Source organism: Chiloscyllium punctatum, chromosome 38, assembly GCF_047496795.1.
Source record: "Chiloscyllium punctatum isolate Juve2018m chromosome 38, sChiPun1.3, whole genome shotgun sequence".
Lineage (NCBI taxonomy): Eukaryota > Metazoa > Chordata > Chondrichthyes > Orectolobiformes > Hemiscylliidae > Chiloscyllium > Chiloscyllium punctatum.
This window is the reverse complement of record NC_092776.1, coordinates 22,456,523-22,479,941: the sequence shown is the minus strand read 5'-3', so window position 1 is coordinate 22,479,941 and position 23,419 is coordinate 22,456,523. Positions and strand designations below refer to the sequence as shown.

At 37.9% G+C, this 23,419-nt stretch overlaps 1 protein-coding gene across 3 annotated transcripts in view; it reads left to right on the top strand.

The window, feature by feature from the left end:
- The window catches only part of atrnl1b (attractin-like 1b), a 928,830-nt gene that overhangs the window by 194,047 nt on the left and 711,364 nt on the right, over nucleotides 1-23,419 (top strand). For all 3 annotated transcript variants that reach the window (XM_072557357.1, XM_072557356.1, XM_072557358.1), the window contains 2 exons: nucleotides 22,299-22,383; nucleotides 22,938-23,146. In XM_072557357.1, the coding sequence (XP_072413458.1) occupies nucleotides 22,299-22,383; nucleotides 22,938-23,146 (294 nt within the window). The remainder of the gene's footprint in view (nucleotides 1-22,298; nucleotides 22,384-22,937; nucleotides 23,147-23,419) is intronic.

Below are 23,419 nucleotides of genomic sequence, written 5' to 3'. Positions count from 1 at the left end.
TGACTCAAAGAAAAGACGAAAAAGAAAAATGGACAAAGTGGATGAGCTTACTCCACTGCAGCCATCTTTGGCTTTATAATGTGTTTTTAATTTGTTGGTATTGTGATATGGGAAATTGGATTCAAAAGTGGAGGAAAAGTGGGTTTTAGTTTTCAGTTCTGAGAAAGAGAGTTTTTGTTTTAAGGGCCGGAAAATCTTTTTTCGCAAAACAGTTCAATTGTTATTTCCAAGAAAGCATGAACAATTAGTTTTGAAATAATGTGATCGTCCAATTTTTGTGCAATGTTGTGTTATGAGCAAACCGTGTCATAGACACGCCATTTAACCTAATGGGGCCAGAATCACATTATAGCCTATACAGGTAAAAATAAATTGTGTTCCACAAATAACAGTCTAAATTCCTCCATCACCTTAAAACCAATTTGCTTTGAAGAAACACGTTTTATGGCAGAACTGGTTGTACTCAAAACCTTTCTAGATGGTATGTAGTCTAAAGAGATTTGGGGGTTCAGCTTGTGACAATGCTATGGCTTTAAGAGGTGTGTTTTGTTCCTTTTTTTTTGAAGAGAGGGTTTAAGACAAATGTGCTGATCTGATTATTGAAAACTTGTAAACAGCTTGTGAGACGAGGATGGTACCTGGTTCAGGGTGTTGGGTTATGCACAGAGGTTATGCAAATCAGGTGGGCGGCACGGTGGCACAGTGGTTAGCATTGCTGCCTCACAGCGCCAGAGACCCGGGTTCAATTCCCGCCTCAGGCGACTGACTGTGTGGAGTTTGCACGTTCTCCCCGTGTCTGCGTGGGTTTCCTCCGGGTGCTCCGGTTTCCTCCCACAGTCCAAAGATGTGCAGGTCAGGTGAATTGGCCATCCTAAATTTGCCCGTAGTGTAGGTAAGGGGTAGATGTAGGGATATGGGTGGGTTGCGCTTCGGCGGGGCGGTGTGGACTTGTTGGGCCGAAGGGCCTGTTTCCACACTGTAAGTAATCTAATCTAATCTAATCTAATCTAATCTAATCTAATCTAAAAAGGTATTTTTTTAAAGAATCTAGAAGATTAAGAGATGACCTGGTCGAACTCTACAAGATATTATTAAGAAAAGACAGGGTAGGTAAATATAAACTATTTCCACTGTTTGATGATTCTGGAACTAGATGGCATTGTGTGCAAATTAGTGTCAGACCATTCAGGAGAGATATTAGGAAGCACTTCTACACAGGAATTGGAGTATAGGAATTGGGAGGTCATGTTGTTGCTGTGCAGGACATTGGTTAGACCACTTTTCGAATATTGTGTGCATTTTTGGTCTCCCTCCTATAGAAAGGCTGCTGTGAAACTTGAAACAGTTCAGAAAAGATTTACAAGGATATTGCCAGGGTTGGAGGATTTGAGCTATAGGAAGAGGCTGAATAGGCTAGGAATGTGTTCCCTGGAGTGTTGGAGGCTGAGGAGTGACCATAAAGAGATTTGTAAAAGTCTGGTATGAGTACAACATTTAAAAGGCATCTGGATGGGTATATGAAGGGGACAGGTTAAGAGAGATATGGGCCAAGTTCTGGTAAATGGGACTAGATTAATTTAGGATAGCTGGTCGGCATGAATGAGTTGGACCAAAGGTTCTGTTTCTGTGCTGTATACCTCTATGAGTATATGACTGGATGACAAAGGGTGCGAGATGTTTGGAACCCTCTTCCACAGGTGACAGAGGGTGCTAGATCAGATGTTAATTTTACATTTGAAGAAGGTAATTTTTTTATTAAGCTAAGGTATTAAGGTATAGGGACCAAAAGCAGGTATATGGCCATGAATCAGCCATGGTCTCATTGAATAGTTGAACAGGCTCAATGAGCTAAATGGTCTACTCCTCTTCCAACCTTCCTACCTAGTGAGTTCATGCTTACAAAGTTTAGTTTTACTATTTACCGAATCAGATGGGCAGGAACGTAGGAACAGTAATTGTCATTCAGCCCATCAAGCCTGCTCATTCATTGAATAAGATTATGGCTGATTGAAAACTTCAGTGCCTTTTATCTACATAATTTCCATAACCCTTTACGCCCTTGATAATCAAAAAATTTATGAACCTCTTTAAGTTTCATGACTTGAGTTTCCATGGTCTTCAGGGCACAGAATTCCAATGACTCACTGCCCTCAAAGTTGAATAAGACACCCCATTTAGGTGCTAAGTGGCATCCTCCTTATTCTCAGGTTGTGTCCCGGTTCTAGATTCCACAACCAGAGAAAACATCTTACTGCATTTACCCTGTCTATCTAAGCATTTTGTATGTTTCAATTAAATTACCCCTCATCTTTTAAAACTCTAGAGACAGCAAGTCCAGTTTGCCAGTCTGTCTTCATATGACAGTTCCATCATTCAGGAACAAATCTTCATTGCACTCTATGGCAACAATATGTTTCCTGAGATAAGGAGATAAAAAATGCACACAATATCCCAAGTGAGGTCTCACCAAGCTCCTATTCAATTGAACCAAAACTTCACTACTACTTATTCAAGTCCTCTTGCAACAAAAGCTAGCATTCCATTAGCTTTCCTAGTAGCTTGTGACTGGTAGCACGGACTGTCAGCTGAACAAGTTTAGAAGAAATCGTATCAGTAGAAGGACAGTTTCAGTTCTGTCGAAGTCTCCAGGGTGAAAGTTTAGTTTGTGGAAGTCTCCAGGATATAGTGCTGAAAAGGTGCCTTAAAGTTTTTCAGTACTACAGGAAAAAGGCTGAAAAGAGTGTATGATCCTGTGAGAGACTGTGAGAATTTCAGAAAAGCCAGTTAATAAAGAAATCTTAAAGTGAATAAACTTCCCCAGGCTTGGTTATGAAAATTTGTTGGTGTGTAACAGGGTGAATCTTTCCTTTTGCTCTTTGCATTAAGATGTTTCTAAATTCTTTTGTATAGTTGGCACTACAGGAAAAGACTGAAACAGTTAAATATTGGTTTTCAATAATTTCTGTTGGTGCCTGCAAAATTTATGTTTCATTTAAAAATGTTGGTTTCAATGGGGATTCTCACAATGCTGAGAATGCTCAAACTACCATAATTAAACCTATGCTTTCTGTACAAATCCAAAGCAGAGGCTTTTTTTTTGTGTGAACACATGTTCTTGTTTTTAGAATTGCTATAAAGTGATTTGCTTTGTTTCTCTGAAAGGAATTTGGGAAGTTGTTTGACATATAGTTCGATATTTTATAAACTAGTGACAATGTGGAAAATTTTCTGTAAGGCTCCTGTGGATCGTAACTTTGATTTACAACTTTGATAGTAGTACCTTAAGTAATCTCTAAGTATGCCAGAGAGATAATTAGTTGTTATTTCCCAAGTAATTAAATGTGAAATCAATAATGAATAGTGTTTGTACAGAAAATGCAAACAGCATATTATTGATGGAAAGTGTTTTTAAAATAGAATCAGTAGGTTGATTCATCCATGAATTACAAAACATTTGACTGAAGCACATTAACATTTGAAAATACTGGAAAAAACATAGATTTTTATGTAATTTTAATTATTATAGGGATGAAAACATTTGTTTGACTTTTGAATTTGCCTTGTTTTGTCATGAAATGAAATGAAAATGTGGCAGGATTTCTAACATGTTAATTAGTGAGAAAAGCAGCTTAACCACTGCTTTTGCAGAATATTTCTACAATAAAATTTTATAAAGCACCTATACATTTGAAGCCATGGCATGGGCAGTGTAGAGGAAAAATTAAAACCAAGCCACATATAGAGATTTTAGAGCAAGCAACCAAAAACATGGTCAAAGAGTTAGGTTTTTGGAACTTCAAAATGTAAAGAAGAGAAAAGTGGATCATTTAAGTGGGAACCATAAGACTAGAAGACATGGGAGCAGAAATTAGCCATCTAATCCACCAGGTTTGCTGTGCCAGTCAGTGAGATCATAGATGATCTGATGATCTTCCACTCTCTTTCCCCAAACTCTTGATTCCTGACTGACTAAAAAAGTTTGTTCATCTCAGCTTTGAATATAATGAACAACCCAGCTTTTACAACCCTCTACTGTAAAGCATTTTACAATTTCACTATCCCCCGGCAAAAGAAATTCCTCCTCCTCTGCCTTGAAAGGGTGACTTCTTATTCTGAGATTATGCTCTGTGGTCCAACAAGGGGAAAACAACCTTTCCCATCTTCCTTGTCAAGTCCCTCAAGAGCCTTGTATATTTCAGTAAGGCCATCTTTCATCCTTCTAACTTCAGTGAGTACAGACTCATCCTCTCCTTGTAAGAAAGTCCCTTCACACTTAATGAATCTTCTGGGGGTTGTCTGCAATGCCAGTGTATTTTCTCTTAGATAAGGGTCAAAAATTCCTTGCAATATGACTACTGCCTTTTATAGTTTTTGCAAGGCTTCCTATTTTTATGCTCCATTTCTTGAAATGAAGGCTGTTTTTCCACATGCCTTCCTTTTGCGATTTGTGCATTAGAATTTACATAATATTCAGCTTCCCTTTTTTTTCCCTGCCAAAGTGCATAACCTCCCATTTTCTCAGTGTCTTTGTTCACTGGCTTAACCTGTCTATTTCCCTCTGCAGATTAATTGTGTCATCCTCTGCAATTGTCTTCGGACCTATTTTTGTGTCAAAATTATGTCATCCTCTGCACTTGCCTTTAGATCTATTTTTGTGTCATCTGCAAACTTTGCTATTGTAATTCACTTTCCTCTTAGAAGTCATTTATGTATCTTATAAATAATCATGGACCCAACACTGATCCCTGTGGCACTAGACAAGTTACCATCCTGGAAATGCCCCCTTATGTCAACTCTCTGTCCTCTATTAGTTTGCTAATCTTCTATCCATAATATCCATGATAATCTTCTATCCACCTCCAACACTAAATTTCAGGGCTCGGGGCCTAAGCAGTTGAAAGTATGTCTGCAAATAGTAAAATGATTAAGTTAAGGATATCTAGTCAGAGTTATCAGAATGAAAATATCTTGGAGGTAGTGATAAAAGCAAATTACTGCGGAAGCTGGAATCTGAAGCCAAAAGAGAAAATGTTGGAAAATCTCAGCAGGTCTGGTAGCATCTGTAAGGAGAGAAAAGAGCTGACGTTTCAAGTCTAACTGACCCTTTGTCAAAGCTCTAACAGATGCTGCCAGACCTGCTGAGATTTACCAGCATTTTCTCTTTTGGTTTTGGAGGTAGTGATACTGGGCAAGTTACAGTGATGGGAAGTAACAAAACCATAAGAGGATTTAAAAACAAGGATGAGAATTTTAAAATAGAGTCCTTGTTTAACCAGGAACCAGTGTCTGCGAATGAACACACGAGTGGTAGATGAATGGATCCTGTTATGAATTGGATGAGGATAGAATTAAAGATGGCCTCAAGTTTACTGAGAACAGAAAGTTGGTGGCATGTTGGAATTGGCCAGTGAAATTTTAATTCTAATTTGATGACTTATTTTAAGCTTTAATTCATGAAACATGGGAATGGAGTCGAGCATTTAGCCCATCAACCCCGTTTGGTCATTCAGTGAGATTGTGGCTATTGTATCTATATTGTATCTATAATCTTGTATCTATATTTCTCTTCTTGCTCCACATTCCTTGTGATTGTAAGTTAACAAAAATCTTGTTGATAGATGTAAAATTAAAGCTGATGTAATACCAATGTTCTTTGTAAAAGAGAGTTGCAAGTTTCTGGCAACCTTTTGTGTTGTTACGACATGGTGGCGAACCCTTCTGCAAGTTAAACCAAACACCCAGAAAAAGCTCATCTCGCCTCGTAATCTGTTAAAGTATGAGTGGCAAAGAACTCCCAACTTCTGTTATTTAAAGCAAAAAAAAATTATTCTTCAACTCATTAACAACTACTATTTATAACTCTAAACCTCTTCTCTTAAACGCTTGTTATCTGCCTCTCACTCTATAACAATATACTGTTCCCATAAAACACTGTATTAAAATTACTTCAACTTAAGTTCAAAACCACACAATGGCTGTTGTCTACGGTGTCATCCTTTTGGCTGAAGATCTCCGTGGATTGTCTTTAGTCTTTTGCTACAAAGATGTTTCAAATGAAAAGGTACCTTTGATAGAGAGGGTTTTGAATGAAGTCTGTTTCTCTAGGTGTCAGTTATTCATCCTCTCTGGCCAATCTCGAAATGCTAGCTTCTTTATATCCCAAACATCGGATCGTCTCATTGGATTAATGTTGTCAAAACAGTAAAATTCAAATTCGATTGGGTTTTAGTATCCTTATTGGTTTAAATTTGAACTATTGTGAAAACAGCATCAAAAACTCAGGTCTTTGTTTCACAGCCAAATGTTACATATTTTCAATTTTCTAGTACACTCTGAAACTGCTAGTCAGCCACATGACAGGTGCCTTGCAAGCTCTCAGTGCAAAATAGCTTTCTTAAAGGTACGGTACACAACCTCAACTTCATAACAGTGTGCAGAAGTCCCTCTTGTCTTCACAGCTTAGCTCTAATTGTTTTTACTAACTCCTGAGTGTATGGATCTCATATCAGAGGAAATAGCTCTTCTTTTTCATCCTAACACTTTTTCCCTTTGTAGCTTGAAAACTTTAATCCAATTCCCACTTATAGTTCTAAATTATACAGAATACAACATTAGTCTAAATGTAGAGACTAGGTGTCGGCCATTCACCCCACCAAGCTGACTGTGATGTTTAATATGATCATGGATGATCCTCCATCCCAGTGTCATAATTCTGCACTTTCCCCATACCTCTTGATGCAATTAATGTCTAGAAATGTATTTCTTCCTGAAACATATTCAGTAATTTCAGTGACTTGGCCTCCACAGCCTTTTGTAGTAGAGAATTCCACAGAGTTACCACCCTGAGTGAAATTCTGTCGTAATAATAGTCAAGAATACATTTTACTTTCCATACACACTGCACCTGCATGTTTGCTTTCAAAGGCCATATCTTCCAATTAATCACCATTTAAATAGGACTCATCCATTCTGTTTTCCTGACTCAAGTGGATAACTTCACACTTTTCTACATTATACTGCATCTGCCAAAGAAGTATTGAAAATAGGCATTTTAGCCCTGCGAGTCTGCTCTGCTATTCAATATGATTACAGCTGATCAGGCAACAGTTGACCCTATTCCTGCTTTGTCTAAATATTCTTTGTCCTTTGAGCCCAAAGAACTATATCTAATTTCTTCTTGAAAATATTCGATGTTTTGGCTGAAAGTGCATGATATGGCAGAGAGTTCTGCAGGATTAGTTGTTTAATTGCAGTAAGACATCTCTGTTTTTGTACTCACATTCTTTTTGTATGAAGGCCAATGTGCCATTTGCTGTCACTTTCACGTGCTATACCTGTATGTTTACTTTCACTGACTAATGTACAAGGACAACCAAGTCTGGTTACACCTGCCCTTTTCAAATTTATCACCATTCAGATAATCTGCCTACCTATTTATGTCCTGATTTATGAAGTGGACAACCTCACATTTATCCACATTTTTGTTCAACTGCCATACATTTTCCCACTCATTCCACTTGTCCGAAAGACACTGAAGTATCTCTGCAAGCTGCTCACAGTTCAACGTTCCACTCAGCTTGGTCGTCTGCAAACCTGGCGATATTGCATTTCATTCTCTGATCTAAATCATTACTATACATTGTGAATAGCTGATTCCTGCAGTACCCCACAAGCTACTGCTTGCCATGTGACAAAGACCCATTTATTCCTTCTGTTTGTTTCCTGTCTGCCGACCTATACATGACCCCAATACCATGCACTTCTGTTTTATCTGCCATCTATTTCCATGCTCACCCAACTTGTCTAACTTGTCTTGAAGCCTCTTTGTATTTTTCTCACCATTCACAATCACACCTAGTTTTATGGCATGGGCAAACTTGGAAAGATGATTCACTCATCCAGATTGTTGACATATTTTATGAATACCTAATGCCCAATCATGGATCCTTCTGGTTCCTGACTAATCATTGCCTTCCATATGAAAAATGTCCCAATTATTCCTACTGTCTGTTTGCTTTCAACTAACCAGTTCTCAATCTATGTCAATCTCATGTGCTTTTTTTGCATGCTAACCTCATAGGCTTTATCAAAAACTTTCTGAAAATCTGAATACAGCATATTTGCCATATCTATTTTACTAGTTACATCCTCAATAAGTTCTAGTAGATTTGTCAAATGTGTTTTCTCTTTCATAAGGCAGAGAGTTGGGATAAAAGGTTCTTCTTCAGAATGGCAGCCGGTGACGAGCGGTGTCCCGCAGGGTTCGGTGCTGGGGCCACAGCTGTTCGCATTATATATTAATGATTTGGATGAGGGAACCGGGGGCATTCTAGCGAAGTTTGCCGATGATACAAAGTTAGGTAGACAGGCAGGTAGTACTGAGGAAGTGGGGAGGCTACAGAAGGATCTAGACAGGTTGGGAGAGTGGTCCAGGAAATGGCTGATGGAATTTAACGTGAGCAAGTGCGAGGTCTTGCACTTTGGCAAAAAGAATATAGGAATGGACTACTTTCTAAATGGTGAGAAACTTAATAAAGCCAAAGCACAAAGGGATCTGGGAGTGCTAGTCGAGGATTCTCTAAAGGTAAACATGCAGGTTGAGTCTGTGATTAAGAAAGCGAATGCAATGTTGTCTCTTATCTCAAGAGGGTTGGAATATAAAAGCAGAGATGTACTACTAAGACTTTATAAAGCTCTGGTTAGGCCCCATTTGGAGTACTGTGTCCAGTTTTGGTCCCCACACCTCAGGAAGGACATACTGGCACTGGAACGTGTCCAGCGGAGATTCACACGGATGATCCCTGGAATGACAGGTCTAGCATATGAGGAACGGCTGAGGATACTGGGATTGTATTCGTTGGAGTTTAGAAGATTAAGGGGAGATCTAATAGAGACGTACAAAATAATACATGGCTTTGAAAAGGTGGATGCTAGAAAATTGTTTCTGTTAGGCGAGGAGACTAGGACCCGTGGACACAGCCTTAGAATTAGAGGGGGTCATTTCAGAACGGAAATGCGGAGACATTTCTTCAGCCAGAGAGTGGTGGGCCAGTGGAATTCATTGCCACGGAGTGCAGTGGAAGCCGGGACGCTAAATGTCTTCAAGGCCGAGATTGATAGGTTCTTGTTGTCTAGAGGAATTAAGGGCTACGGGGAGAACGCTGGCAAGTGGAGCTGAAATGCGCATCAGCCATGATTGAATGGCGGAGTGGACTCGATGGGCCGAATGGCCTTACTTCCACTCCTATGTCTTATGGTCTTATGGTCTTATAAATCTATGTTGGCTTTGTCCAATCTGGCTGATATTTTCGAAGTGGCCTGTTGTCACATCCTTTATAATAGACTCTAGCATTTTCCCTTCTGAATTTAGGCAAATCATTCTGTATTTCCATTTTTTTTAAGGGTGGGATCATATCTGCTGTCCTCCAATTTCCAGTGTAATCTTCCCTTGTAATTTAATTTTGCAGTGCTGTATCATTCTGGTAAATCTATGTGATTTATTTTTTACAAGGCTTGTCTACAGTATTGCTGCAGTTTTGCCCTTTTGTTTATAATTGAAGCTATTATTCATACAAACAATTGTTCAAGACAGGATTAATGATCACATGGAAAAAGACTAGTTGATTACAGATTTGAGCACAGACTTCTACAGGTGAAATTATGTTTAACTAACTTACTGGAGTTTTTTGAAGAGGATTCATGTGAGTTATGCTGTTATGTGATATACATGGATTTTTAGATGGCATCTGATACAGTGCCACAGAACAGACTTGTGTAGCAAGTTTATACGTCATGGATTAAAAACAGCAGTAGCAATGTGGGTACAAAATTGGCTGAGTGATAGGAAGCAGAGCAGTTAATGGTCAATGGATATGGAGGAAGATTTACAGTGGATTCCCCAGGGACCAATATTGGGACATATGTTTTTCCTAATATATACTTAAATAGTCTACACCTTGGTGTGCTGGGAACAATTTACAAGTTTGCAGATGATACTATATTTGGAAGAATTGTAAATTTAAGGACAATCTGGAACTCCAAAGTGACAAGTTGGTGGCATGGATGGGTAAGTATAGATGAGGTTCACTGCAGGAAAGCGTGAAATGATGCACTTGAATGAGAAGCACTTTAAAAGAAAATATCACATCGGGCATATTCTAATTCTATAGGTCAGTTCTAAAGGGGTACAGGTGAAGAGAGATCTTGGTGTATATGTGTGCAATATCAATGAAGATGATACAACAGGTGAGTGAGCAGTTAATATACATAGTGTTCTTGGCTTTATTAATAGAGGTTTAGTATACCTGACCAAGGACGTTTTGAATTTGTAAAAGACACCCGTCAAACCTCAGCTGGAGTATTGTGTACAATTGTGCAAGCCATATTATAGGCCTTGAAGAGAGTGCATAAACAATTTAAAAGGATGGTTCTAGGAATAAGAAACTTCAGATATGAAGATAAATCAAATAAATTGGGACTGTTTCTCTTCAAGACAAGAGGCCAAAAGAAGGTCTAAGAGGTTTTAAGAATTATCAGTGGGCTTGACCGAATAGGCAGGGTGAAGCTATTCCCATTCGTAAAGGATAAAAGAACGAGATTTACGATGATGTGAGAAAAACTTTTTTCACACAGCGAATCATTAGATATGGAATGTACTGCCTGGAAATGTGGTGGAGGCAGGTTTAATTAAGGCATCAAGGGCATTGAATGAGTATTTGGATATATATAGTAAGCAGGAAATTGGCACAAGGTGAAAGGTCTGATACAGGCACAATAGGCCAAATGACCACCACCTGCTCCATAACAATTCTGTATGATAGATATTCCTTCCATCCATGTGGTTTACAATGTTGTCTGTTTTTCTGTCCTCAGTAGCTTGGTATGTGATTATTTTTAAATCCTCAGCCAACTATAAAAAAAATGGTCAATAAGTGAGGCCCCTTCATGAGTCTTTGAGTAATATCATCAGTCGATCTACTAATTAGAATACTTATCCACTTGTCTCTGCTGTTTAATCTCCTGCTGCACAGCCATTTCCTAACAAGATCAATATTTTATTTTCAGTTCCATAAGCTTCAATCAGAACTGTCAGCCTCTTAGAGTCATCGAGATGTACAGCACGGAAACAGACCTTTGGGTCCAACTCATCCATGCCGACCAGATATCTTAACCTAATCTAGTCCCATTTGCCAGCACTTGGCTCATATCCTTCCAAATCCTTCCTATTCATGTACCCATCCAGATGCCTTTTAAATGCTGCCATTGTACGAGCCTCCACCAATTCCTCTCAACTCATTCCATCCACATACTATCCTCTACATGAAAAAGTTGCCCCTTGAGTCTCTTTTAAATCTTTCATCTCTCACCCTAAACTAATGCCCTTTAGATCTAGACTACCCTATCCCAGGGTGGTTGATCTTGCCTATTTACCCTATCAATGCCCCTCATAGTTTTATAAATCTCTATAAGATTACTCCTCCGCCTCTGATGCTCCAGGGAAAACAGCCCCAGCCTATTCAGCCTCACCCTGTAGCTCAAATCCTCCGAACCTGGCAACATCCTTGTAAATCTTTTCTGAACCCTTTCATAGCAGTAGTAATATATATTTACTTTTTAAATGCTGTTTGCCACTTTATTTTCCCTCAGCTTTCTTGAAAGATTGAAAAGCCTACTTTTTCCCAGCTTTCCTTCATAAATTATGTAATAGTTTGAGTTATAGATTCTGTCCAAACTACCTTGAATGCATTTCCCCTGGATCTTGAGAAATTACTGAAATTAACACTGTTACCTGATTGCAAACCATATGGAGTTAAAGCATGACACATTCCAAAAGGGTAGAATACTTAGGTTGTATAGATTGTTTCATTGTTTGCCTGATGGAGCTGATAGAGGTGGTTGATGAAAGATGCAGTATTTTCCTACATCTTATCCCTAATTACAGCTTTCAGATAATTAGAGCAAATTACCCAATTATCGTAAATTTGATGATGAAGGTGTATCATTCCTGCACATTTAGTGTATATGGTTCTTGGGATTCATGCTTCCAAACTATCAATTACAGGTAGCTTGGAAATTGATTCGGGTTAAAAACAAGGGGCACTTAAAAGAGCCATTCTCTAGATTCTATTTCAGAGCAATTGAAAGCTAGATACAATGCTGAGAAGTTAGACTGCAGACAACAAATAAGAAGAGTAATTGTTTCCAGACTGGAGATAATTCACAATATGTACACCTAATGCACGCAATGATCATCATAGACAAATCAGTTCCACCAGTTGTATAAATTACTACTTAGGAGGGAATTTATTGAACACCTTCTGAAAAGTCAATATTATTATCCAAAAACACTCTCCTATCAATTAGTTTTGCCAACTTAAATTTCTTAGATATGGCTACCCTTTTTGGCTCCATGTTGGCTTTCCCATATTATTTGAAAGACTTCAGGTGTTTAGTTAATCTATCCTTAATTATGTAGCCTTTTCTTGAAGGTTAAAAACCACACAACACCAGGTTATAGTCCAATAGGTTTATTTGGAAGCACTAGCTTTCGGAGCACCTCTCTTTCTTCAGGTGGTCAGTGGATGTTAATTGACTAATTATTTCCTGGTTAGCCCTTCACCTATTTTAGATTGACAAATTGATGTATCACTACTGATAGGAACATTTTCAGAATTGAGAGAATTTTAAAACACATTAGTTAGGTCATCTGCTGTGTTCGCACTTCTTTTAAAACCACGGGAGGGTAAACATCTGATCATCCCAGCTATATTCTTTATATTAGCTTTAGTGACTTCCATCCCATCTAAAAGGAATACAGGAGTAGACCTCTCACAAAGCTTGAACAAACACCACTGTTAATGTCAGTTAGCTTGCTTTTAAGAAGTGCAGTAAGCCTTTTCACAATCCTTGTTTTTTTAAAACATTCATTTTTCTTCAGCCCACAATTGAAAAGATAGTAAAATATCTCATCCAAAATGGTTCCCAAAATTTCAGAATTGTACAGTGCAGATGGAGGTCATTCAGCCTATTGTGCCTGCACTGACTCTCCAAACAAGCAGTTTACTTAGTGCCATTCCCTCCTCCACACGTTAGTCTTGCACATTCCTCTACAGGTAATGGTCTAACTTCCTTTTTGAAATCCTGCACTGAGCCTACCAATATCATATTCTTGGGCAGTGCATTCCAAAATTTCAGGACTTATTTCAACAAAATTCCCTCCTGGTTGTTTCGAAAGATATTTAAGTCTGTGTGTCTCATTTTTGATACTTTCATAAGGTGAAACAGTTTCTCTTGATATCTAGTTTGGAAGATTCCTCATGACTTTGAATATCTCTATCAAATCTCATTTTAGTCATCTTCAGAAAATAAAACTGTCTTCTTCAAATTGCCTTCATAACTGATGTCTTACTTTAATTAATAATATTATCGCCTGGTTTCATTTTTTGGAAGTCGATCTTATTTATTTCTCTGTATTTCTGAAGTTTTTTGAGTAGGGCTATGATTCGGTTCTCTATAGTTGTTGGGTCGGGTCTGTTGCCACTTGTTGGTAAGTGTTGGCATCTGTAAGTAGTGAGTTTGCTTTTTCAATGTAGTCTCTTCGATTTAGAATGACTGTCAAAAACTGAAACCAGATGGATCTAACACACCACGCTTCTATGGATTACCCAAAATTCATAAACCAGGAGACCCCCTCAGAACCATAGTCTCACAACCTGGAACACCAACTTACAGATTGGCCAAGGAGCTCCACAAAGACTAAAACACCTGAGTAGAAGACTCATGCCACTCCATCCATTCCACCCAAGAATTCCTGAAGACCATTAAAAACGCTACGATAGAACAGGATGAAATTATGAAACCAAAAGAGAAAATGCTGGAAACTCTCAGCAGGTCTGGCAGCATCTGTAAGAAGAGAAAAGAGCTGATGTTTCGAATTCTAACTGACCCTTTGTCAAAGCTTTGACAAAGGGTCAGTTAGACTCGAAACATCAGCTCTTTTCTCTCCTTACAGATGCTGCAAGACCTGCTGAGATTTTCCAGCATTTTCTCTTTTGGTTTCAGATTCCAGCATCCGCAGTAATTTGCTTTAAATAGGATGAAAAAATGGTCTCCTTTGATGTAACAGCCCTGTTTACATCAATCAACATTAACCTGGCCAAGGAAACACTGACTACAATGTTAGAAGACCCAAAGACACATATACCAAACACCACTAACTTCATTAACAAGGACAGTATCATCAAGCTAGTGGACCTATGTCTTACCACACACTTCACATTCAACAACAAAACCTACAGACAAACCAATGGAACACCCATGGGATCTCCAATATCAGGGTTCTTAGTAGAGGCAGGAATGCAGAGACTTGAACAAACAGCTCTGCCAACCATCCAACCAAACTTTGGGTCCACTACGTGAATGACACCTTTGTCATCACTAAACGAAACAAATAAAAGGAAACCTTCAATTCACGAAAGAGGAGGAAAACAACAACAAACTGCCATTCCTAGATGTCAGTAGAATGAACAGCCAATGGGGAACTTCAAACCAGCGTCTTCAGGAAAACAACACATACGGACCAAATATTGAACTACAGAAGCAATCACCCCACATCCACAAATGAAGCTGCATCAGAACTTTATTTAAATGAGCCAACACACACTGCAGCACAGAGGAACTACGCAGAGCAGAGGAAAATCACCTGTATCGTATATTGAAAAAGAATGGGTACCCAATGAACACAGTCTGCCGATTTCTCAGGAACAAACCCAAACAAGCAGACAAAACACATCCAGAAACCCTAGCCACTCTCCTCTACATCAAGGACATCTCAGAAATGACTGCCAGACTATTCAGACTCCTTGGCATCAAGGTAGCCCACAAACCCACCAACACACTAAAACAGCAGCTAATGAACTTGAAAGACACTATACAGACAACAAGCAAAACTAATGTCATTTACAAAATACCGTGCAAGGATGGTGACAAACAGGAAGAAAACTAGCCACCAGGATACATGAACACCAACTAGCCACAAAAAGCCATGACCGTCTCTCACTAGTATCCTTTCATACGGATGAGGAAGGACACCACTTCGACTGGGACAACACAGCCATCCTAGGATAAGCCAAACAAAGATATGCATGAGAATTCCTAGAAGCATGGCATTCCAACTGGAACTCTACCAGCAAACACATCGTGTTAGACTCCATCTACTACCCCCTGAGAAAAAGAACAGGAAATGACTTCACCACAGGAAATGATATCACCAACCCAAAGAAACCCAAACGTATAAATAGAAAGGAATTTTCGGAAGTTCTTCGCCTGATACCCACTGAATATGTTACCCTAGTAGGGTGATGAAACATCTGGAAATGAACCTTCAAGCTCAGTGAGCAAATCTACATCCAAAACCTCCACCTGAGCTACAAATCTTCTCAAAACTCAATATGGTGTGGTCCATCGGGATAACTGCAATTACCTTCTGTGGTGGAATCAGCTCCAATTTGTGCTGTACATTCCATTAACATTGGAATAATCTTACTTGCTTACTGTGACTTGAGTAATCTTTTTCAAAAAGTGCATAAATCTATGTTTGTTACTTGAGAATGATCATTGTCAGGGAATCATGAACAGTCTTTCACTGACTGTTTTCATTTATTTTAGATCAAGGAGACTGGATTTGTAGCTTAATGCAGATCCCATGAGTGTATCATAAATGCAGTTCAGGAACAATCAAATGAATTCATCTCGTTAGAATAGGCAATGGTGCAGAGGTGTCTTACCTAGTATCTCTCAGTAATCCAAACTAGGTAAGCTTGCAGAAAGAATTTCCGGAGATGAAATCAGATGTTGCTCATATTCTGTATTCCAATATCATTATGATCTTTCTAAATTGTGCTGGAATGCTTCAACCCTTAAGTATTTGAAACTCTGCACTACTGTTTTTTTTTAGCAATTGATGTTTGACCATAGCTATATCATAGAATTTCTAAAGTGTGGAAACAGGCTATTTGGCTCAACAAATCTACACTGACCCTCCAAAAGAGTATCCCACCCAAATCCATTCCCCTACCCTATTGCTCTATGGGCAATTTAGCATGGCCAATTCACCTAACCTACACATGTTTGGACTGTGGGAGGAAGCTGGAGCGCCCAGAGGAAATTCATGCAGACATGGGAAGAATGTACAAACTCCACACAGGCAGTCGCCCAAGGCTGGAATTGAATCTGGTTTCCTGAGATTGTGAGGCAGCAGTGCCAACTACTGAGCCACCATGTTGCCCATATATGTACCAGTTAATAGGCTATTACCAAATTGCTATTTGGTTGAACAGAATCTGAATATTGCTGAAAAAGAGCTACATTTTGTTGAAGTTTATGTCTTGCATTCATCAAAACAATTTGCCAGAATACAATTTGTGGGGAAAATTAAAATTCTCATGAAATGAGAGGAGAGTACTGATTGGTTGGCTGGTAGATTCCAGTACAATTGCTGTCACGGAGAACGAATCCATTAATCCTGGTTGACAGTTAACTGCCAGGCATTGTTTCAGTTGTAAAGGAGGCAAGTTGAAACTGGGCAGAGCATTTAAATAATATAACTGAATTGCTCCATTCACTTTGAAATGGTTTGATTTGCAGAGTAATTTGCATTCAAAATGTGATTGATTACCTGGAAATTCTTCAATTTGCCTAGTGGTTGACTGACTCAATGTATTTGCTGGTATTGGTTGGCGGGTTCTTTGCATGCCCTAGTTAAAGTCGCTGAGGGCAGACACATAAAGTGTACTTTTATTAGTTCAATGTGTCGGCTTAATCATCATGGCTATGTCTTGGACTTATTGACAATCAACACAAGTATGTTTCCTTTCACTCTGCACGTGCTATTTATTAGACATATGTAATATGGCATTTGAACATGCCAGTGTTGGACTGAGATGTACAAAGTTAAAAATCACACAACTCCAGGTTATTGTCCAACAGGTTTATTTGGAAGCATTAGCTTTTGGAGTGCTGGTCCTTCATCAGGTGGTTGTGGAGGATAAGATTGTAAGACACAGAATTTATAGCAAAAGTTTACAGTGTGATACAACTGAAATTATATATTGAAAAAGACCTGGATTGTTTGTTATGTCTCTCATCTTTTAGAATGACCATGTTGGTTTCAGTTCTTTAACATGTAGGACTGTCATGGTGGACGGTGCAAGACGTGTCAAAGTGTTGATCTATCTCAACTTCTCCTCATAAGAAAATCCTCTATGCCTGGGATCAACCGAGTGAGCCTTTTCTGTATTGTCTTCAAAGACAATATATCTTTTCTTAGATAAGAGGACCGAAGCTGCTGACACTATTCTAGTTGGGATCTCATACCTTGTACAGTTTTAGCAAGTCCTCCCTGTTCTTATATTCCATTCCCTTGAAAGTAAAGACCAATATTCTATTTGTTTTCCCTATTACTTGCTGAATGTATATGCTTGCTTTTTGTCACTCATAAATCAGTCTTTCTCCAATTAAATAATATTTAACTCTTTTACTATTTATGCCAAAATGTGTAACCTCATATTTTCCCACATTATATTCCGCCGGTCAAGTTTTTAACACGCTTAATCTGTCTATATCCCTCTATAGACTGTCACCATCACCATTTGCTTCCCACCTAGTTTTGTGTCATCAGCATTATTGGAAATAGTACATTACGTTCCCTCAATCAAAACATTATTATATATTGTAAATAATTGTGGTTAATTGTGGCCCCTGCTGTGATTCCTCTGACACTCAACGAGTTGCAGGTTGCCATCCTGAAAATGTTCTCCTTATCCCAACTCTATTTCCTGTTTGTTCGCCAGTCACCCAGCTATGCTAATATGCTATCTTCAAAACCATGGGCTCATATCTTATTAAGTAATTTTATGTGTAGCATTTTTATCACATGCCTTTTGGAAATCCAAATATACTACATCTACTGACTTCCTCTTTATCTAACCTATTTGTTATCTCCTCATAAATTTTCCTAAATTTATTGATCTTGATTTCCTCTTTATGAACCCATTTTGACTTCACTTTGTTATATTGTGTACTTCTAAATGCTTTGCTATTACATCCTTCATGACAGACTCAAACCTTTTTGTTAGTGACAGATGTTAAGCTAACCAGTCTCTAGTTACATGTTTTTGGCATCCTTTCTTGTTTGAATACGGATGTTATATTGGCAGTTTACCAATCCTGCAGAACTTTTCCAGAATCAAATTGTTCTTTAATTTAACCACTGTGTCCACTATCTCTGTAGCTAATTTCTTTAATAACCTAAAATTCAACCCATCAGGTCTTTGGAATCTATTAGCTTTAATGCTTATACTTTTTTTCTAGTGATTAGCTATTGCATTTATTTCCTTTCCCTCTTATTCTGTTTGATCAGTATTTTTGAAATGCCATTAATGTCTTCTACTATGACGACTGATGCAAAGTATTCAATTTCTCTGCTACTTGTTTTTGCTTCATTATTGTTTCCCAGCCTCATTTTCTAAAGTATGGTAAGGATGGAAATTGGAAAACAAATTGATGAAATGTTCCAGTTTAGGGGGTGAAAGTAAGATCTGGCAAAAAGAGGTTAGAGAAGAAGTTAGCTTGGAAGCCAGAATATTTGCCAAATCCTGGTAGAAAGGTAGCTACAGCTGGACTTGTAAAGGCTCCCAGAGCAACATCTTCTATTTAAATAAAATGAGAAGAAGCCTTAAAGTATGAGCATATTCAACTAGGCAAAGAAGAGTTATTATAGTTGCTTGGTTGGGTATCCATTCAAGGAGGAGGAATGGCAGTTTTTAGGGCCAGGAATTTATTAATGTACAACAGACCCACAGAAAAATCATGAATGCAAAGTTTTAAAAAGTAGATCCATGAGGCAAAGAGTAAGTTGAAATGATGGGTCTACTGGGGCAGTGCCATTTGTGGATGTTGGAATGAACGTAGAGTCAGGCTTTATGGAGTTGGGTCTCAATAATATTGAAGACCTTGGAGAAATGATTTCCAGAGGTGCTGTATGTAACTGTTAAGTCTACACAATGCTTCGACAATGTTCCAGAATTATTCCATGTGGCAGCCTTGCATGTATCAGTTAAAATTTGACAATATCCAAGAAGTAATCTAACAAAAGACTCAAATCATTACAACAGAGGACTCACTGAATACATGCCAGCTGTCAGTAGATCAAACTAATGTGTGCTATTGCCAATTTGTTAAAGAACATCTTTCCTGTACTGCTACAAACCATATAGTGAGGATATTGAAAGAAGCATGGCAATAGGACAATTAGGCACTCACTCCTATTCTGTCATTCAAACAGACCCTGGCTGATATATGATCTAACTCGATATATCTGCTTTTGCCCCATATCTTGAAATTTGGCCAACAGTAATCTATTAATTTACTAATAAGACTTTTAATCCCATTTTCCTGGTACAGGTTAACTTTGAGTATATTCTGTTGTTAGAACTGCCTTGATATCCAAGGTGCAAATAAAACATTAAAAATTTTGCCCATACAATGCTTACAATCACAAGTTAATGCTTTTATTGGGACTTGTCTGAAGATTAGACCAGAACAGGTGATCAGCCAGATCTGTCCCAATTTCTAGGTTCTGATCATAGGACCTCCACTCTCAGAACCAATTACTTGTGAAGTAAGGCAAGGTTGTATCATACTTTTTCCATTCAAAGAAGCTGCACATCCGGCAAATGATTAGTTTGACCACTGGTAAACATCACAAACACTTCAACTACCATAACCAGTTTAATCAACTCATTAGGACTTTTGTGTGTCTCTTTGAAAATAAACTTACTGCTTTTAACAAACCTTGATCTTAGCTTTAGCTCGTGTTTGCTTTTACATCTGATCAAATTGAATGATATTTACACAGTGGAATTGTGTTATGTTCACAAATTCAGCTGATAAATAATCCACATTATTGTCTCCAATTCACTCTGTTTTTAAACAAAACTTCAGCCTTTTCGGAGTTACTGTGACAGTTCAATCCAATACTGCTAAGTTACAATGCTTGATGTAAACACATAAACATTCTTTTAGCAAAACATGACACTTTCAAACCAAGGACTTTACTATTTATGAAGTTATCACCAGGCTTCATATGTTTTCTCCTCACTCAATTTCACTTCATGTTGGCTAACTCAGCAAATTTTAGATTAATATCAACAAATGTTGTATTTAAAATGAATAACTGATGCAGCAACTATTGAATAAAAGATTCCACCATTTGATTACTTTTTGCATGTAGAGATTTTTCCCAACTTTTTTCCTGTAAAACCATTCTTCATTTTGTATGTTACATTCCCTAGTCCTAGATTGTCTTTATGCATTCACTGGCTATTCTATCAGGCCTCCCTTAATATTCCTACAATATTGTTAGGTTGGAATTCTGGGTTAATGAAGTCCGAGTGCAGTTACCCGTTATGTAGAACATACTGCATATAGAGTCATCCAGCATGGAAACAGACCCTTCAGTCCAACCAGTTCACACCAAACATAATCCTAAACTAAGATAGTCCCACCAGCCTGCTCCCAGCGCATATCGCTCCAAACCTTTCCTATTCTTGTACTTATTCAAATGTCTTTTAAATGTTGTAATTGTACTCACATCTACCACTTTCTCAGGAAGTTCATTCCACGTGCGAACCACTCTCTGTGTAAAGAATTTGGCCCTCATGTCTTTTTAGATTTTTCTCCTCTCACCTTAAAAATATGCCCCTGAGTCTTGAAATTCCCATCTTAGGGTAAAGACAACTACCATTAACTCTCTTTATACCCTTCATTATTTTATAAACTTGTATAAAGTCACCCCTCAACCTCCTGCGCTCTAGTGAAAAAAGTCCCAGCCTTTCTATATAACACGCATCTTCTATACCGGACAACATCCTGGTAATTCTCTTCTGAACCCTCTCTAGCTTAATAATATCCTTCCTATAACTGGGTGATCGAACTGGACACAGTACTCCAGAAGTTGCCTCACCAATGTCCTGTACAACCTCAACATGGGGCACTCAAAGGGCTGAGCCATGAAGGCAAATGTGCCAAATGCCTTTTTAACCACCTTGACTATATGTGATGCAAACATGGCAAACCAAAAAGGACATTTAATTATAATTGAGGACAATTTAAAGATTACCTTCTCCACTAAGCACATACTTCATAATCCGTCAATTATTTAGTGTAAATCTGTAGTGGTAATTCCGAAGAAATTGTTTTGGTCTTCCAAAATATGAATTGGTACCATTTCAAGTGTGTGGCAGTCTCTTGGTCCGGCATGGTGGTCTTTTGGCGGTATGTGGCAGTTTCTCGGCCTGGCGTGGCCTTACGATGTGCTTCTGGTCTTGAGGTGGCTCTTTGAAGTGTGGTTCCACTGACTAAGCACTTAAGAAAGACTATAATGTCTGAACTTTAAGTTTTATTTCTTTACTTTCTACTGTAATATGTAACTTTTAACCTTTTGTAAGATTTACATTATGCTATAAGTGCTGCGATGTTTAATTTATAACTTTGCTCTTCATTTCTATCTTATTCTTAAGATTCTGTACCTAAGTACTTGTACTTAAGATTGTGCCTTGTTTGGCGACATTTTACATTTTTCACTATACTCCGGTAATTTTGTACTTGAGTCCACGTAAAAAAGTCAAAAATCAAATCAAAGGAGAAACAATATTTTTCTTTGCTGCTTTTCTTTGCAAATATGTAAAATATTAACAATATTTTTCTTTTCTTTTCTTTGCATTTTTTCTTTGTTGCTCGCAATATATTTTGAAGCATCTTTATTACAAAGCATACTTTGAAGGAAACAAAACCTTTCTGTATGTCCATACTGTTTCATTTTCCTTGTTAACAAAGGACTATATTCTTAATAATATTGTGAATAAACAGAAAGCAACATACCACAGCCCAAAGAAACATTTGAGATAAATTTACACTTTAGGTTGTATTGCCTGATATTTCATGTCTGCCCAGTTCTGTTTTAAAGCTGCTATTCATTTCAAGATGCTTCACTGACTTAAACATAAAAGTTCAATTTTAGCAGGTTTCTCTCATTTTACAGTTGTCTTGATATGATTTATCATTTTGTGTTACTTCCATTCCTTGAAAAATTAACATTTAAACTGCCCAATTCTTTGTTTCAATTTTGTTTTCAGTAAACAAGTGAAAAGAAACATTGACATTTTAATAATTTTTAGAGTAATTAGTCATTAATCTCACATTTTCTAAGCTTATAAACATAATGCTATTCTTTTGTCTAGCCTGTGATGAATGGACAATACTTCCAAAACCCAATTTGCATCGTGACCTCAATAGATTTGGACACACGGCAGTTGTAAGCAATGGGTGAGTCCATTATTTTCCTCTGTATCTATTTTCCCATTCCATTTATCTTGGTGGTCAAAGAAACTTTTCTTTATTACCCTATTATCCTTCCTGGCATTTGTCAATAACTGACTAAAGTTTGGCATTATTTTCTCCATTTAGCAATGTGAAATATAGAAAAACATTCATCGAGTGCATTAATTTAGGGATAGAAATTGTGAGACAAACTTTTATATGCCATTGTTTCATATTATGTTTGTCTGACCTTTTTAAAGTTGCATTTTCTGCCCTTAAATTGAAAACAGTGCCCATGCTTTGGATGAAAGGGTATTGAAGAATGTATTTGCCAGTCCTGAGCAGACTACGTCAACACACTTCCTGATTACTTGTGGGGGATGTTGCTGATTTTACTTTGTACCTCCTACTTGAACTGATGACCTATGTTGGGAAATTTTGTACACACCTGTGACTTATTACTTTGTGTGTTCATGCTATCCTGTTTTAGTACCTGCTGTATACATTGGGAAATAAGTTTTTACATATTTATGAATAATGCTTTTCTCTTCCTCTTCCAGGTCTATGTATGTGTTTGGTGGTTTCTCTAGTATGCTTTTGAATGATGTCCTTGTATACAAACCTTCAAGCTGTGAAGCCTTCAGTGAAGATCTTTGCTTGAATGCTGGTCCAGGTATTAGGTGTTTGTGGCACAAGCATCATTGTGCTCCATGGGAACTGGGCCAAAGTAATAGTAGCTTCCATGAGGTGAAATGTCCCCCCAAAACTGGTAAGTACTGATAACACTTAAATATCAAGTAAAACTATATTTTGTCAGCCGTTAAACAGGCTCCTTCCTTGCAATAAATCATAACTGTTATAAATAATTTATGGAATTGTAGGAATATGGCATGTAAATTAATCTATAATTCTTGTTTTGTCCATTTTATTTTCTGTATGTCAAACATTGTGAGCTTTAACTCAAATATTTTTTAATTGGCTCTGTCGAGGAATATGATACAATATTGATATTGAAGTGTGTACCTCAAATATTCTGTTGTAG